The 18,371-nt window shown below is 34.8% G+C and overlaps 1 protein-coding gene across 1 annotated transcript in view; it reads left to right on the top strand.

Moving 5' to 3' along the window:
- Positions 1–247: 247 nt before the first annotated feature.
- The window catches only part of IMPG1 (interphotoreceptor matrix proteoglycan 1), a 120,895-nt gene continuing 102,771 nt past the window's right edge, over positions 248–18,371 (top strand). Inside the window, 1 exon segment of the mRNA XM_072408550.1 lies at positions 248–507. Coding sequence (XP_072264651.1) covers positions 441–507 — 67 coding nt within the window. The 5' untranslated portion in view covers positions 248–440.

Genomic DNA, 18,371 nt, shown 5'->3' with positions numbered 1-18,371 from the left:
AATGTCATTAGCCCATGTTATTCTTTTTTGGCCATACACTTACACAACTGTACATCCTGTCTGTAACAATTGACAGAGGGTACATGAAAGCTTGGTATGGCCTTTACCATTAACTTGTGTTTTTTGATTACAAATAACACATGTCAGTTCAGCAGGTTAATTAGATGTAGACAACCCTTCCAGCTGTCCTACAAGGAGGATTATGTCTGAGCACTAGATAAATAGATTATGTAAGGCAGACACTCTTTTGCAAAGTTGTCATTCTAGCTGCTATTACAACTGAACAATTAGAGAAGAACCATAGCAAATAATTTGACAATTCATAAATTAGCGCATCAGACCCAATTTCCAGTCATAGTAGACAGCATTAATTTTTTAATTGCAAGAGTGGAAGACATTTTCACCTACGCATCAATAATTCTTTTCATCTAACACTCAAAATGAACTGTAAGATTGGATTACTTCTTGTCATCATCTTTATATGTATCCAGGACCATTACACCAAAGGTAGGTGACTATGCTCAACTGTATGTTGCCGTATATGATTAGGTTGTATGTTCCCAAATATGATTTGCTGTGTTATTTTTAGCAAAACTACAGATTAACATTTTTTAATGCAAAATTTTTATGGCATTGTTGCAGAAGCAACTAATAAAGGCCCTCAGAACATGTCATGTTCTGTGATACAAAACCCTATAATGTATCTTGTACTTGAAATGTCAAATACTGATGATTTCTATTAGAGACGACTTTATAATGTTACTATGTTTTGCCAGTTCAGTAATCTTGTTTTTTTTTATTTTATTTTTTTTTACTTACAATCAGGTTCAAATATTTTTTTATTTTCTTTAATTTCCTCTCAATCTGGTTGAAGACAGGAATATTTTCACGAGCCAGAAAATTGCTTCCTGAAGCTATAAGCATTACATTAAAAGGTTTCACAATGCAAAGACTCAGAATGACAAATACAGTACATAGGATTTAAAAAAACAGCCATTGTTGGTTTCAGCAATAACATTATAAACAATTATAAAGCATCATCATAACCTAAATAGGAAGTAAAGTAGAAAAACAAAATGTCAACAGATGGTAGAAGTTTTTGGCATACAACATGCACTATACAGGGGTGCCGAGAATAGATGTAGAAGCCAGAGACACACACATGTGTTTCATCTCAGTGGCCACCCAATAATCAAAATGAATTGTGGTGGAGACAAAAGAGTTGGCATCGAAGATGGCGACTTTAGTAGTGACAGGATCTTTGAGCCGGAAGCAAAAGAAGGTGATTGTGTGCCAAAATTGGCAAGTATGATGCGTATACTTGCCAAAATAGGAAAAGCTCACCCACATCATTAGGGTCTGTCACTGAGACATATGTAACTAAAGTGACTGCCACGGAGGGTTTGTTATTGAGATGTCTATCACTGGAAAAGGGTGTGCCAGTTAAGGTTTAACCCAGTGGGGTCTGTTTTTGAGGGTTCTGTCACTGAGGCTCTGTCCCATGAATGGAAGGTGTTTTCACTAGGGCTCTGTGACTTTAGTGCTAAAAAAGGAGGGAGGAGAGTAAGGAAAAAATAACAGAAAGAGGGTCCTCGATATAATAATCACCAGATCAATGGACATTTGCTGCTGCTCCCTTGATTTATGGACATTTGCTGCTGGTGACCACCCTGAAAAATAGTTTTATTATTTTTTCTCTGCAAAGATCAATTACAAAGCCAGCTTTCCCTTGACATAAGAGCCATCAGCCACTGACAACTACCGTATGTGATGGAGCTTAGCCAATTTACTTTCAAATTTCCACTCCAAATTTCAGATCATCCCTCCATACTTCACCTGGGCACTTGGTTTGTGGTCTAGAGGGGAAAAATACATTGCAGGTTTTTTTCCTGTTCCATCCTCTGTGTTCTAATGTCATGGCTAAACAAAATTCAATGACCAGGTATACACATGGAGAAGGAGTACACATTCAATGAATGGCCACAAATGACGGTAAGAGACTCAATTTGAGCTTAATGGCATGATATGATATATCCGACTCATTCAGGGGATGATAGGTAGGGTGATAAATCTGCCTATAATCACAGAGTCTTATGAGTACGTGAGTCTTCAGCCTTTTCAGCAAGTTTAAAAATCATTTTATGTGATTACAAGCATCTGTGACTAAAGTGCTTGTGATCTGAATTCTGAGCATTCTAAAAAAGTCCTTTAATCACAAGCAAAGAACTAAATCTTAAGCATTGTTTGATTAAACTAGCCATCAGTGGCCAGTTAAGAAAATTAATTATTGAATTTATTGATGCACTTTGTCAGTGTAATACAAAAAAACACTGACAACAGAGGAATAGTTCAACAGAGAAAGTAATGCTAGGGGGTTGTTGTGTGTTTCAAAATTTTAAAGTATATATATTTTATTATTGCATAATACACAATTGTGCTTGTATTTGGATTTATCTTTTTGGCTCCACTTGTAGGAAATATTGCAGTGAATGAGTGATGGAGAATAAGAGAATATGTTGTGCTCTGTGTTTGGATACTTGCCCCTGGGAACAATCTAGAAGAGTCCATGGACTGAAAAACACCTATACACCCTGAATATGTGGGTCTTAATTTGAACATTCAGACCTGCCTAGTATTAAGCTTGATTATGTAAAGAACTAGCACTGAATTGATGTTCTCACATTTGAAAATGTTTACTGAAATCATTTCATCAAGATTTTAATTAGAGGAATTTCGGTCCTATTTGGATGCACAATCAAAAACACATAACATGAGCATTTTACATTTTAATTATTAACTTTTAAAAATACAAATACAAATTATAAACTTTCAATACCTTGTGCAGGCTTCTTTAGTCCCTAAAGGTTTCCCTTTATTTTCTAAACAAACTACATCTCATTAACAAGATCTTTGTCAGGTGTTTTGTACAAAAATCAGAAATGTTTTTTATGGCTGTTAATCAAAGGAAAAAAGTGAGTTTGTATTTTAGGGTTTTGTCAAGTATAACCAAAAATTAGTTTCCCTTAAAAAGTCACGCAACTCAAAGTCTAACTGTCCAGCATTATTGACTTTATTTCACTGATTTATAAGCAGCCCATTTAGGGGAAGTAAAAATATGTGGAAATTTTATTCTAAGAGTAGTTTCATTTGCTGTGTATTATTTACATATTTTACTCATGAACAAATATATTACTTCGTTTGCCTTATACTTGGTTATAAAAAAAGAAAATTAAAAGATAGTAGAAACAAGAAGAGATTTGAGCAGGTTCCTTTTTCGGCAGTTTTATGCTTAACAAGTTTTGATCAAGGAACAGTTCAAAGTAAGCCAGATGCAAATGCCGCGGTCCTCGGCAGGAGATAGCCAAACATCAGAGACACATCAAAGGCAAGTCTTGAATGTAAGTTCTTTAAGGTTATGGAAATTCACTGAAATCGACATTTCAGTAACTTGAACAATATAACCCAAGTTTCAACAACTATCTCTGAAAGTAGTTTTTTTAATATAAATTGTAATATCCACTGTCAAGTATACTTTTAAAAGACATTGAGGGTGATTTACTAAATGAGTACAGACTGGTAACCTAGCAAAGTGTATGCTCAATTTGCAAAATGGTACTAAATAAGGTGAACCTGTTTTCACATTGAGTACTTCTAGCAGACAGTTTTTTATTTCCCTTGCACACATTTGTATATCCAAAGTGAACAAGTCTCCCTTTACCTTATTTGTTAACATCAACCTACCCTTTGTTCCAAGGTGCTTTCCACGCTTGAATGCACTAATTTAGTAAATCAGTCCCATTGTGTAATATTTTACTATTTTGGTGACCATATTTTTTTTTGTCTTCATTTGTGCGTTTAAGAATAACTCCAGGCAAATAAAGTAATATATGGGTGTAGAAACATTGTACAGTTGGACATAGCTAGAATTTTAACACATGTCTGTGAGGTCTTCCAGTAGAAAAATTTTGGAGCTGTGTAATTGTAATTTGCTTCAATTTTAAGACAAAAGTTGGTACCACATTTGATAGATGATAATACAATCCACAATTAAAATTTAGGGAAGGACGTGTACATCAGTAGATAGAGCTTGAGGCATCATGTTTGCAGGTTTAATGGGAGACACAGCCAAAATGGCAAACAATTAGTTGCTTGTTTTATAGACAGGTAAAATACACTGCAATTGAGGCTGACTCATGCGTGCATTATTTCTACTGTACACACATCAGCTGGTCTTATCTGATGCCACCAATTTTTATAACTGTGTACAAACTAATTTCCAAAGTGTGATCTCCAGCCAATTAAGCAAGGTCAACAGGTCAGATTTGATGAGTAAGGCCTAGCTCCCCAAATTGAAGAGTACTGTGTAGGGATATGGAAGCAGGCCAAGCATGGAAGCAGCACAACCAGGTATAGGGTTAGGAGATGAATAAGTTCAAGTTAGTCCTCTGTAGTAGAGTCCTGAAAGGGCACCATTGATTATCTTGCTGGACTGTCATCCGTCAGCTCGGGGACTTGAGCAGTGCTACCACCTAAAAAGGGCCAGAAGACACCTGTTTGATAAATGATTGATTGATAGATGCCTGGCAGGTGAATTATTAAAAGCAGCAGAAGCTCTACAGAAGTGTGTGTTCACACCACCATGACTTGGCAACGCTCCCTGTTTCACACACATCTTGTTATGTGTGCCATTGGCAAAATGCTATATATGGCTCAGCAAAAGCTCTAACATAAATTTGAGACAGTTGTTTTGCTCTAAAGTAGTGAGTGGTATTAGTGGTTTCAGATGTATTACTTTATCACAGTGCATCCCATTTGGTATGGGCAATTGAGTAATCATTCAGTGAGACTCTTTTCCAGCTGAAAGACACCATTTATCCCAAAATCAAACTAAATCCTACAATTGGGCTTATGTGATACGCCTGTGCCTAGTAGATCTGGACATAATCTCCCCAATAGTCTATCTAATGTATGAATCCTGTTTAAATGTGTAGGGCCCATGATTTATATAGTGTGTGCTAAATGCAGCTAAGCTGTAGGCCAGTGTTTCTCAACCAGGGTTCCCCCAGAGGTCTGTTTCAGGGACCACCAATGATTTTTTTGTCTATCTGACATTTTTCCCTCTGGTTTTCACTGACCACATTACCAATGCATTGAAAGCTGTGGATATAGTAATTATAGCAGGGCTTCCCTGAAGACCTGGAAGGTATGTCAAGGGTTCCTCCATGTTAAATACATTGAGAAAGGCTGCTGTACTGTGGGAAGTATAGTGCAGTACCAATATTAATCCTCTACAGCTCAGTGATGTGAACTAGGAGAAGGTAATAATATTTTAAACCACCTTACAGAATGTTTGACACTTTCTCTGTCTTTAGTCTTTAGGTAGTTAACAAAAAAAAAGATTTAAGATGAAATTTTAATGCATTATATTCCACTGTAGCAAAACACATAGACAATAGGAAATATATTGTTTTCAATAGGGCCTATTTAATGTTTAGTATTTTCTTGAGTTAAAAGCTTTTAACCAATCTAGTCAAATTACAGGCTGCATTTTATTCCAGAAGACTTGCCAACCTCGAGCATATTAACACATGAATTTTGAGAGAATGAAGCCTAGATATATGTGTGATGTCTATCTTGAACACAGCTAATAACCTTCAGCATGACTGATTACAGGTACACTGCTTTCAACCTCCATCAAGGCAGTTGTATAATAAAGGTGTGCCATTGGTTGTGTGTGTCATCCTGATGGAGAACATTACTCTATTGCTGTTGTAAAAAACTGAAGGCAAAAGTAGTCTGAAGCAAGCATTCTGTGTAAGGACTTGTGTAATACTTTTTAGAATTATTTATTGCCTAACTAGTCTTACCATTTGGTTAATGTTGCATGTATTCCATTTATCATGCACTCCTATATTCCTGTATAAATCAACTATAAAGAATGCATAAATAGCCTGAAACCTTCAGCCTATGTGTTATTGTGTAACAGTGGGCATTCCAAGTGGGAACTGCATTATGTTTTTAAGCAAGATAGTTTTGTGTTCATCTGATCCTAGGGTTACCATTTTTTGGATGCCTAGGGTAGCTATTGTCCAGAATTCTAGTGATTTTTTTTTTATTTACCATGATGTAAATATTTGTATTGTTTGTTATGTCAAGGTGTTAATCAGAATTTAGATATGGTAACTTGTAAGAGTTCTTGTTAATATTTAGAGGTTCCATCCAATATTTTATTTAACACAGTTATTTGGATTGTCTTCGAAGCAGTTTTTTTGGTGGCCTTGTTTATCAAGAAGGAAGATTTTTGTTGAGAAATCCAAAACTTTTTGCCATCAAATTTGTACCCTACCACCCTCAATACGTAAAAAAATGCATAATGAGGAAGTCAGAGATGTATTCATTTTAAGGTTCTGTTACCGTATTTTGTTGGTCCAAGGATCAGATTTCCTCATAGTCATGGATGGTAAATTATGAGCAGAAATGAAAAGGATAGAGTATGGTGTATAAATGGACCAATTACCTGTGTGGATTCCTTTACAGCTCATTTCAAAAAGAGATGGGAGATATCTCTAGGTTGTGTGTGTGTGTGCATATAATGTGTGCAAAATAGGCGCCCCAGCCCAGAGGGTCTTTATGCATTCCACTGATGATTAAACATATTAATACATCACTGTTGAAGGTATTTTGGTTCTCAGCATGTACACTAACCTGTGTTGCTAGCTTACTTTTTTCTATTAAGTGGATGTACTCATAGACCTGATGCCAAAGTGGCCTAACTTATTAAAGTTTTCCTATAAAAAACCAAGCACATAAAGCAAATAAATTAAATATATAACACCACATGAAACCTCACAACACATGGTTGAACAATCTGCAAAATGCTTTGTTATTATTGATGTTACCATCTATCCATTTACATTGGGCACATTTCTTACATTTAACGATTTTTTAGATGGTATCCCGACTTCTAACTAAGTTGTCATTTGTGGTGATCATTTAACACTAAATTTCTTACTATATCATCTCCCTAGTAATCTATCTCTGAGAAGTTTTGCTTGGTGATTTAAAGTCCTCTTTACTTGAATATTTTGTCTTAGACATGGACTATAGGACATGCCTTGGATCCGTGGCTTAAGTTATGTACTTCATGCTCACACGATTGCTTGCACTTACTTTTTGCACTTGCTTGTTTTTTTACATTTATAATAATAATTACAGGTTTGGGAAATTATAGTCTAATAGTTGAAAAACATGGTAAATAACAAATTATAAACAATGAACCAAAAAGCATTAAAGAAAGTCATTTGGTTTATCAGTTGTACTTGTCCAAAAGAATGAACACATTGTCAATGTAGCTGTGCCAAGAGAGGATGTGGGGCAGATATATTGATAAGACATAATTGGAAAATTGTTCATTTTCCCAAATAGAGGTGGGCATATGAGAGTGCATATTTTGTACCCATTACCACACTTGTGTGTGCAAAGATTTTACCCTTTAACATTAAAACATTATGAGTAAGAATATTTTGTAATACCTGGTAAAATAATATATTGTTTTTTTATTGATTCCATGTCCTTTATTGCAATAATTTATTAAAAACTTTCAGACCTTTATCAACCAGAAAACTGCAATATCATGCTTCTATGTCAATAGATACTACTAAGGTGTTGGGTAGAACTGATATCAATAATGATAACTACAATTAAGTATTATTGTGTCTGAAGGCAAATTTAGGACAACTCTTTATGACCTTTTAGATAAGTATCAACTAGTTGACGGGCATTTGAAAAAATGGTTCGTAAGCCCAAAATAGATTTTTGTAAATCTTTTTGGACAACATATAAAAAAAAAGAAATTGCATTTGTGTAATTATCAAAAATTTAGTCATCTCTTTATCAATAAGTGTGGAAATAGACGCTCAATAGGTCAGATCATAGGGTTCTTAACTTTTTAATTTATTTACACATACTTTATTTTGTGAGTTATCAATCAGTCAATCAGAACAATATTATCTCCATTTTCATGGGGTTTGACTTTGATAACATATTTATTTTGCAAAACTTTTTAATGTTTTCCATTGATTATTTTTTGTAGTTAAGTTTGTAAAGGTTTGTAAGTAAAGATGAAATGTGTGGACTGGATGTAAGAAAAGAAAAAAATATTAATACATTTGTCATCAGTGTTTCCTTCACTTACTTACAATCCACACAGTGGCCCTGATTTATGAAAGCTCTCCTGGGCTGGAGAGAATACACTTTCAGAAGTGAACTGGGTGATCCAGAAAACATGGAATGGATTTTTAAAAATCATTTTATATTTGCTAGCAAATGTTTTGAATCCTGGACCAGATCCATTCCAGGTTTGCTGGATCACCCAGTTCACTTCTGAAAGTGTATTCTCTCCAGCCTTGAACAGCTTTCATAAATCAGGGTCGTTGCATCATTCAGCTCCTCCATCCTAAAGTTATTGATTTTGATGTACACTTCCTAGTGTCCTCAACCAAGAACTGTTGTTAGTTTGAAAGACAAGGTAAGAGTTGCTGATATTGGTTTGTTGATGCACACTATAACAGCTTGTTACAGTAAGCATTAACAGATATATTATGGCTATTTTGTTAAGCTGTAATTAGTTCCACTTGTATGCAAATGACAGGCTTTTCCTGTTATCTGCTTTCTGACTTTTACTCATCTATGTTGTGACTTAAGTTGCAACCTGTGGCTATAAATAGAATCCTTTGTGATTTAAACCCTGATTAGCCACTAGTTAACCCTAATTATCCCTCATTGACTCTTTTCATTATCTTCCCTCTTTAGTTGATAATCTAAGGTTTTTGTTCATTTAATTTGTTCACTTTTGTAGTATCCCATCTCCATTCTTTACCAAACACTTGTAAATGTAATAGTAAAAGGTTCAACATGTAGAAAAAAAAATTGTACTTTGTATCTAAAATAATTCCAGTAGCTTTTATATAGATATTTTTTATTTAAATTTGCCTTTCTAACATATAGAATATTAGATTTGTCTTTACAGAAAAAAAACGATGTACTAAACAATTTGCCAGTGACCCTTGCCAATGGAAGTAATTAAATGTAAGCCAAAATAAAGTGACAGCCATATTGGAAGCTGAGAATGATGTCACCATGACTTTTGTCTGGAGTTGGTTCTGTACAATAGCTATTAGAACACGAGTTTTGGTCTGTGTGGCAACTTCAACCAGAATCCAAATGATAGCATACATTAGTGTGTGAAGGGCCTGGAGCCTAGTTAGGTCAGAGTGTCTTGGTCACACCATTCAGTCTCCTATCAGCAAAGGTCACTGGCAGATTGGTTAGTACTTCATCTACTTATGAAAAGATTATTCATTACATTTCAATGCCCAATAAAACAGCTTAAATATAAGAGTGCAAAATATTTACCCATAAAAGCTTAAAGATAAGGGTGAAAAATATTTACCCATAATTCCAAAGCAGACATACTGGGTACAGCTGCTACTATGGAAGCATGGTATACCTGCCAATGATAGTTGTGAATTGTTTTTTAGACTCCAAAACTGAGAAACTGAAAAAATAAATAGGAGAACATAATCTTTAACAAAAAAATTGTTTTCGGGGAATTGAAACATATACATACATATTAATTATTGTAAAATGGTGGAAAACTTGAATTATAATAAATCAGTACTTGTAATGACAGCATTTAAAGTAAAATTGCTAAAAGCAAAGGCTTACTGATATAACATGGGCTACACAAAAATGGTTGATGGAAAATGGCTTCATATATTTTTACACACACATTTTAAATTACACACACATTTTAAATGACTGTTAAAAAAAGTTTCAAGCTATGAACAATGACTTTTAAATATTCATGCAATGGATAATGTTGACATAATCTTGATAATCTTAGATTAACCAGCCGTTCTTGGAAGGCATTCTCAAGGAGATTTTATTCTCAAGAGATATGTACTACTAGTTGCACAGTGGTGGGAGTGAGAACAATGTGATGTTAGAAGTTTAACCTTTAATCCTAATCAGTGGTAAGGGAATTCTAATGAAATTTAAAGTTAAAAAAATACACATGAACAAAATTCTTTCTATAGGAATTAGGCTCAATCAGTAAATCCAGGATACAAAATTAAATGTTAATTTACAAAATAAATACTTGTCATGTATATTTTACATTTTAAAGACCCATGGGCCATATATGTAGACCTTTTTTTTTTAAAAGGATCTTATTGTGATATAAGGTTTCTTCTACAGTCCTGAGGACACTTTCATCAGTGAAGTTGGGTGATCCAGCAAATCTGGAATGGATCAGGTCCAGGTTTCAAAAAATTTGGTAGAAAGTTGCAACTGACAGCTGAAGACCATTCCTTGATGAATGTGTATCCTCTCCAGCCTTGGAGAGCTTTAATAAATCAGGTCCTAAATGTTTTGGGAACCCCAAAACCTTTATTGTTTAACATTATTCTATCGATCTGCTCTCATCACCCATCAATGAAGCCCCTGAAAGCTGTTTTACCGAACACTTCAGCTACATATTGTTTACAATTCTTTAAATCACTCAAAATAGTCATTTATCTGTTGTTCACTTAGCTCCTTACTTTTGTACATTTTTGTACTTTCATAAAAGGATTCTTTCTATTAGTTTGATAGTCATCTAGGGGGCTGGGTTGTCTGTTTGACAGCTGCATCTCAATCTGGATGACCTCAGGAGTCATATACAGCTGTCAGACTGCAGTGTAGGTGGCAAAGGTTTTTTTTAGCATGACCTAATGTTGTCTAGCATTGAACATAGCATGGTCTAGTTGGGACAGTTAGCTCCCTCCAATGTTTACCCAGACAGACTTTTTCTTTAATGAATAAATATGCACCCAGTGAGCAAACTAGATAAAGGAAATATGTGTCACATTTCCAAAATACATAATGCTGAAGTCAACAAGAAAGACTATGAATATCCTCATTTTATTATATGTTTTATTATATATTAGGCTGATACGGTCCCTGACTCAGAAATGGCATACATAAAAGTCTGTGGAACAAGTCATTAAGACTGTAGGACACAAAAGAGCAAGATGTAATTTAAGGTAATATCATTGCCATCAAAAAATAAAAGTGTGTGTAAAATGAGAATTCAGCAGTAGAACTACCATGTCCAATAATTCTGAGTTGCTGCTGTCTTGAGTGGAATATTGGTTATGCAAAAGCATGTACTAAAACTCTAAGTTCCCCAATTCTGACAAGTGAAAATTAGTCAAAAGTACTTCACAAATACATGAGTAAAATGTACTCATTTTGAAATACTTAACAGCTCCCATAAATTAAAGGAACATCGTAGCATTACAAAATCATAAAACTTTGAGTAAAAATCAAATCATTTTGAGTAAAATGCCATAAATAAAAACTGCTATTCCCCAGTTCCTATCCTGGGTAGCCAAGGTCACATGAGGTCTGCTACCAATTATTACTGTAGAAAGTCTATTGTTTCATTTCAGGTGTAACACATGAGGATATTAAAACCTCCCTGCATTTATGCAGAAAGAAGTTTTTTTTTAATTATGTTAAAAGAAATTGTATTTAAATCTTTTTTTAACTAACTAAAACCTGAAAAGACCACAGGTAATAACCCCACCACCACCCATGCCCACATATACACTCACATCTTTACCACAATTAGTAATAATACTTTGAAAAACAGAATGAATACAAAAGTACCAATTACAGTTGCAGATTCAGATACTGTATGTGAAATGTGTCACTTGTCAGATCTGTAGAAAACTAAAACCCTTACTTAAGCAGAGACGCTTAGAAATAAATTGATCAGCTTTACATTCACTCCAACATATTTAATCCACAGCACTGTAGATTCATCAGGTTTTGTATTTTATGCTGAATCTACCAGACTGCAATTTCCCTACATATAATAAGACTTCAAAAGTTAGATTGCCCATAGCAACAGCAATTTTTTCATGTATTTTTTATACATGGCTATTTTATCCATGTATAGCACAAAGAAAGACAAGCCTGGAGCCAAAACAGTGATAGATAGGCGCAGGAACTTCATGACTGGTTGTCAAAAGAGCCAGGTAAGTAGGGGTTAAAGAAAGTGTAGGAGGATTAAAGGAGGGAGGAGAGTTAATGTCTTGGGGGGGGGGGGGTGTAGGGGGGGGGTAGCTAGAGTTAATAAAAGGAGGGACATAAAAGGGGAAGGTAATATCCTGTTAGGCAGGACGAGGAAAGTTTGTCCTGCCCGCTCACCCTGTGGATGTTGAGTTAGATTTAGAAGCTGGTTTAGTTATATGGATTTCAGTTGGTGGCGGCTTGGTTTCCTGGAAAGTTGTGCTGGGAAGTGGAGTGAACAGATCATAGATTTGGTGTCCATTTTGGAAAAAAGGGTCTGCCCATGGGGGGATATTGGCACCTGAGCCAGGGGTAGCGGCAGGGGCCAAAAATATCAATCTATTTCAGATTCAGGTGTCCTGAGGTTCTGGTGTTTGGTGTGAGGGGCTTTCAGGGAACTCCGGCCAGGTAAGCGGTGATGTTCCTGTTCTTGCTGTTTTGTAAAATAAAGAAAAATAGTATTGATAATATTTTTTGTAATAAAAGCCTGTTCAGTCAAATTGTTCCACACTGCTGTGTCTTCAGGGTATTTGGAGGGAAGGTTTGGGGGGGAGGGCTGAACAGTTGGTAGAGCAACCTCGTGGCTCTGGTCTACCCTAGTCACGTATCATTACAGTGATCTTTGTCATATCTCTTTTGTGCACCTGTTATGCCCTGTATGTAAGTTGTGGATATCCATTTGACAGCTTTACTGGATAAATAAAAATTCATGGGGTAAGAACAATTGTACTGAATAATATTAAAGTAGCTTCATGTTTAAAATCTGTTCAACCAATCAGTGGCTGTTGTAGCCCACTCAGAATTTTTTCAAAGCAACCCAACCAAGATGACATCTTTTCCAAAACTTGTGTTCCCTGCTGCAGCCATTTTAGCTGCTACTGGCTTTTTTGCCATTTAGGCTATTTTAGTGGGAGTCTTTGTTGCCCCCACTAACAACATATCCATCAGTGATCCCATGCATGCATAAATTAATGCAGAGGGCCTTATATAACAAAGATCATCTGCCTAGGTCTGTTTTAGTCATGTTTCCTGTCAGCAGTGTCCAATGGTGCAGGCATATCTATTAAAAATTGTAGCTTCCTTATGTAGAGATTTATTACTTTTTGTAAAAGTCAGAAAAAAATCATCTATTTTATTTATTCTGGGTCATATATTTAGAAAGAAGAAGTCAGCACTGACAGACTCCGTATTTCCGCAAGGTTTCCTTTATTGTATATAACATGTTATGCAGACTTGTCTGTCTCAAAGTGTGTTATCCAGTTCAGGTTGGTGAAAAGATTTACATAATTTGTAAACATTTTGTAATAGCATTGGCAAATAAATGCAGTATTTGGCAAGCAACATGTTTTTGTGATCTGTCAGTGGACTACATCCACTTTGATCTAGCAGTAATTGTCTTTATGGTCAGCCTCACAGTAATTAAAAATGGGAGAAAATTTCAGTCTAAATCACAGAAAACACTGAACAATGTTTTGGTTTACCAAAGGCAAAAGCAGCAGCAGCACAGGTCAATGAAGAACAAAGAAGAACAGCTTTGATAATTTAGAAGCTACAATGTCTTTCAATAATATATAAAGAAAAGGCGGGTTATTACTGGAAGAATGTCTCAGTTAATAGCCACCAGTTCTTTTTTTTGTTCAGTAGTGCAGCAACAAAGGTTATATTTAACAAGTTGAATGGAACTTAACTATGACCCTGAATAAAGAATGTTTGTTTTTGTCTCCCTTCATTGTCCCAACGTAGGTATCATCATAATCTGGCTTCTAATTGAAAAAGATTTTTATCCTCACAGATTTGGTTTATATTTTATGTCAATTGTAACTCATTTTACTGGAGTAATAAGGTGCAAAGACTTTGAGCATTGCTATTTAGGAAATCAAGAAATATATTATCTCCAACTTAAAAACAAAATAGGGCAAGGCCAAGTTTATATGACAGGTCTATAAGTAAATGTATCCCACTTGGTATTTAAAAAAAGCAAATATGATATACAAATCACAGGGAATGGGGGTAAAGATTAAACTATTCAGATAGTGCTGCAAATAAGGATCTGCTTACATGTTTAGTGTGAAGTAAACACTGAAAAAGCCAGTTCAGTTGTAAAAAGTGTGCCATGAGAACTTGGGTTTCCTGAGAACATAGCCCAATAATGCTGCTAAAAATGTATAGAGAAAGAAGCAGCATGCACTATACTTCAATATTTAGTTAAGGAAAAAAGAATTGGCAAACATATCAAAAGAAGCAAGAAAAATAAGATAACACCAAAGAATGTTACAAAACATAGGCAATTAGGTTGAAAAAAAAGAAAAACAAACTTTAAAAAATCCAATAAAAATACAAAAAAAGGATAAAATCCCCCAAAACCCCCATCCCCATCTAAAAAAAATCTGCAAAATGATTGCACTTTCTAATAATGTCTTGACTGCGTAATTGGGCAGGCTAGGACTTATTCTGCGGTTTAACTTGTTTTAGTTTATCCTTTGAAGTGCTGCTCAAAAGTTTATGTTTTTTTTTTGGATATTGGTAATTCTTACTACTCTTTTCATGCTGAAACTACTTGCAGCCAGTTTGAAATACAAATTGCTCAGTAGATCTTTACTATCTGTATAAAACTGCTTTTGTGCCTGTCCATATTTTTTGTGTTTTTGTTTTATTTGTTTACATGACCCTTCTATTACACTGTAACAACACTATAACAATAGGGTTGATGAGCATCATCACTGTGCCATGCCTACCATTATTAGGTAGGGCAATCAGTTGGCACCCTCAGTACACCTAGTACCAGTTGCACCAATAAAAATTAATGCCATTTAAGTAACCCTTTTCCATCATTTACGTACAAGCTCAAACATTTTTAAGACTCCTTTAGAGCTCCAATGGTTCAGAAATGTTCAATTCATATGTAGGATACACCTATGTTGCTATCATTCTTTTTAAAAACATTTGTAAACTTTATCATGTTCTCCTTCATTATAGAAAAGAGACAGAAAACAAAAACTTTCTATAGACAATACGGAATGTCATAACATCAGTTAAAGATTATTTTTTTCAATCTTCTTTAAATGTCAAATATTTTGATCACTCTCTACATCAGTTATACATGTGAGCAATTATAAACACGTTCAATATTTTTTAAATATTGTACAGTCCAGACATTTTAAATATCTGCAATTATTCTATAAACACCACTGAAAAGAAAATTGCAAAATTCGCACTCATCAGATATCCTGTGACCCATAAGTTAATAGAAAGTCTCAAAGTGCCAATGTGTAATTTAGATATCTCAGATGCATTGGATTCACATTTTATCCATGCTAAGTAATACATTTCTTCCTTACTCTCCTCCTTCATTCACCAATAAAGGTTTTCATTTTTTATGAAAATAAAATGCACCAACTAGTGTATCATTTTCTAATTAAAACCTGAAAACATTAAAAATCCATATTTATTGGTGCTATAATGGAGCAATTGAGTTCTTTTTAAAGCTATCCCCCTGCAATATACAAGCTACGGTCTGTGGAACCTGTTGCCTGTAAGCAAGGAAAATTAAGGAACAATTGGAAAAAAACTACTTGTTTTAAAATGGTATTTGAAAATATTTGATGTCTTTTTTCTTTATTGGGGGTTTACTGACACTTTTAATATCAGTCTGATACTGGCTGGATGAATACAAGCCTTATCAATAGAGAAAATAGCTACTCATTTAGCTCTCACTATAATGATTCATAATATAGATCACTTTTTTAACATTATTTAGAGAAAAAAGGTAAAGCCAGTCTAACGGATCAACTGATATTCACAGCATTCTGAATCAGCTCATCCTCGATCTGATCTCAGTCCAGTTTCTCATCTCTTATTCTAAGATGACGTCTTTTTACCTAATTAACAATTTAATTAGTTTGCCTTCTTTGATGTATTGTTGAGGTTATACACACAGGCCAAATACATATTCACTTTTGCCTTGTTCAGCTAATTCAAACATTTTTATCAACAATAGCAGTTCTACAATATTGTTTAAAGAGAGTGTTTGTATGTGTAAGTGTATGTAGTAATATGTAAATATTTGTACCTATATATGTACAATTAATTTGTAATATCTACTCACATATGTAATTGTAGATAAAGGGGTCCTATAGGCTCAAACAGTACTGTCCATAAATAAGTGTTCAGAATAACCAAAGGTAATTGGTAACTACATGGGTAAGCCATTCACTTTCAAGGCTGCCGTTGTAAAATTGCATTTATCCATAAGCTTTTTTCCCTCCTTTTTTCCATCCCTCTAACAAAGAAGGAATGTGTGACTATAATTTTTTTTTTTCAAAAAGAGGGTTCTGCTATACCCTTGTAATTTTCTTGGCCTAATAAAAGTTAGCTGTAAAAAAATAAATAAATACAAAATACATTTCAATAAAGATCTGTGGACAGACTATCTTTGATGATGTGTCTTCATATGTTGAGAAGTACTGTAGAAATCATACCATGCAAAAAAAGCAGAAGAAAATACATTGTAAATATCAGTTGTAACAGAATACAGAAGTTTGAAAAATGAGCAGCATAAATAACACTACAGATGTTTAAGCTCTTCCAATCCCCATACAATATACGAGTGCAGTATAGGAGGGCTTCATAGCACAATTTATTCACAATGGGCCTGCTTTATTAAAGCTGTCTAAGACCAGAGAAGATAGACTATCATAGGTGAACTTGGTTAATCCAACAAAACTAGAAAATAATTATTTTCTTTTCTGCTATTAGTTAGCAAATGTTTTCAATCCTGGACCAAATCCATTCCAGGATTGCTAGGTCACCCAGGTTCACCTTTAATAGTCTTTAATAGTCTAATAGTCTAATCTTATCCAGTCTTGGAGAACTTTCATAAATCAGGTTCAATGTATCTGTATTATAGTTACAAGGAAAATATCTAAAAAAATGTAACTTCTAAAGTTTTTGAGATGCCTTGTGAAAACTAGCAATTTAGTAGGGATAGGAATTAACTAATTAACTAAGGGATAGGAATTAACTAATTAACTAATTTAACTCTGCCTGCCACCTTCTGTAGCACCAGATCATTGCTAAAGTGATGTCTAATGTAACGATAAAAATTATCATTGATGATAACAATGATCATTAGCTCTTAATTTAGGTAGGTATTAGGTATTGCTACAGAAGGAAGTTGCATTAGCACTTAACTCCCGCACAAGCCCATTATCAGTCTAAAACAATTACCTAAAGCATATACAAAAATTAAACATACCATTTACCAAAATAACCTCTAGGTCTGAATTTAGACATTTATTGCATGAGGCAGGCAGGCCTGCACAAGCCCATTTTTTAGATTTTTTTAATCACAAACCTGTGCAGTGTTTTCTGCCATGGGATATTAAATGCCAAAATGTACTGGTAATATTGTTATGCCACTAGTGCTAGTGGCATAATAATAGCCATAGCATTCTACACAGTTGCTACAGGACCTGGGGGTAGAAGGAGGTATCATTAAGGGGGCTTTTGAGGCAATTGAAACATTTACCATCTCTGTTCAGGTGCAGCTAAAGTGGACCTAAACTAAAATTGATCTCAAGAGGCTTCTGACTGCTCCATCCAAGAGGAGCTTTTTCTTCAATGGGATAAAATAAATGCTGATCTCGTACATGAAGATCGACACTCTTTTTTCCTCATCTACCTCACCTGATCTTGTGCCTGCACAGTGCGAGATTGCATGACGTAGGAAGAAAACAGAGGAATGGCAATGTAGACAGGGCACCCGACTTGTCCTCTGTGCCCGGACAAAGAAGGATTCTGGGAGAATGTGGGACCCAATCAAGAAAACATCCAGAGGTATCCTTAGATCTGTGAATTTAAAGATGAGTGAGTTTTTTTTCTCAGTTTACTTTCACTTGAACACAACTCTATTACTGTCTCATTAGGGACTGCAGATGCTACAGTTGGCACTAACCCTGTACCATTGCCTGGAAGAGCTGGCATCAGACATATCATAGGAGACCTTAAAAAGTGTTGTCTCTAGGTACAGTTTTTGGATGCAGTATCTGCAGTAAGCATTTTTGCCTTTAGAAATGATGGTAAACCTGCTCAGCACTATACACAACATAGTACTCCTGTTGTAAAAAAATCCAAGAATGTCTCCTTATTTTGGTATTTATGAAAAAAACAAAGTTTACAGAAAGTTATTTTAGAGTTATAAATTAATTGTGTATTAACAATACATTTGTGCCTGGAATTCTTATCTCTATCTCTGT

This window comes from Pyxicephalus adspersus, chromosome 4 (assembly GCF_032062135.1).
Source record: "Pyxicephalus adspersus chromosome 4, UCB_Pads_2.0, whole genome shotgun sequence".
Taxonomy (NCBI): Eukaryota; Metazoa; Chordata; class Amphibia; order Anura; family Pyxicephalidae; genus Pyxicephalus; species Pyxicephalus adspersus.
This window is presented reverse-complemented; position numbering and strand designations above follow the sequence as displayed.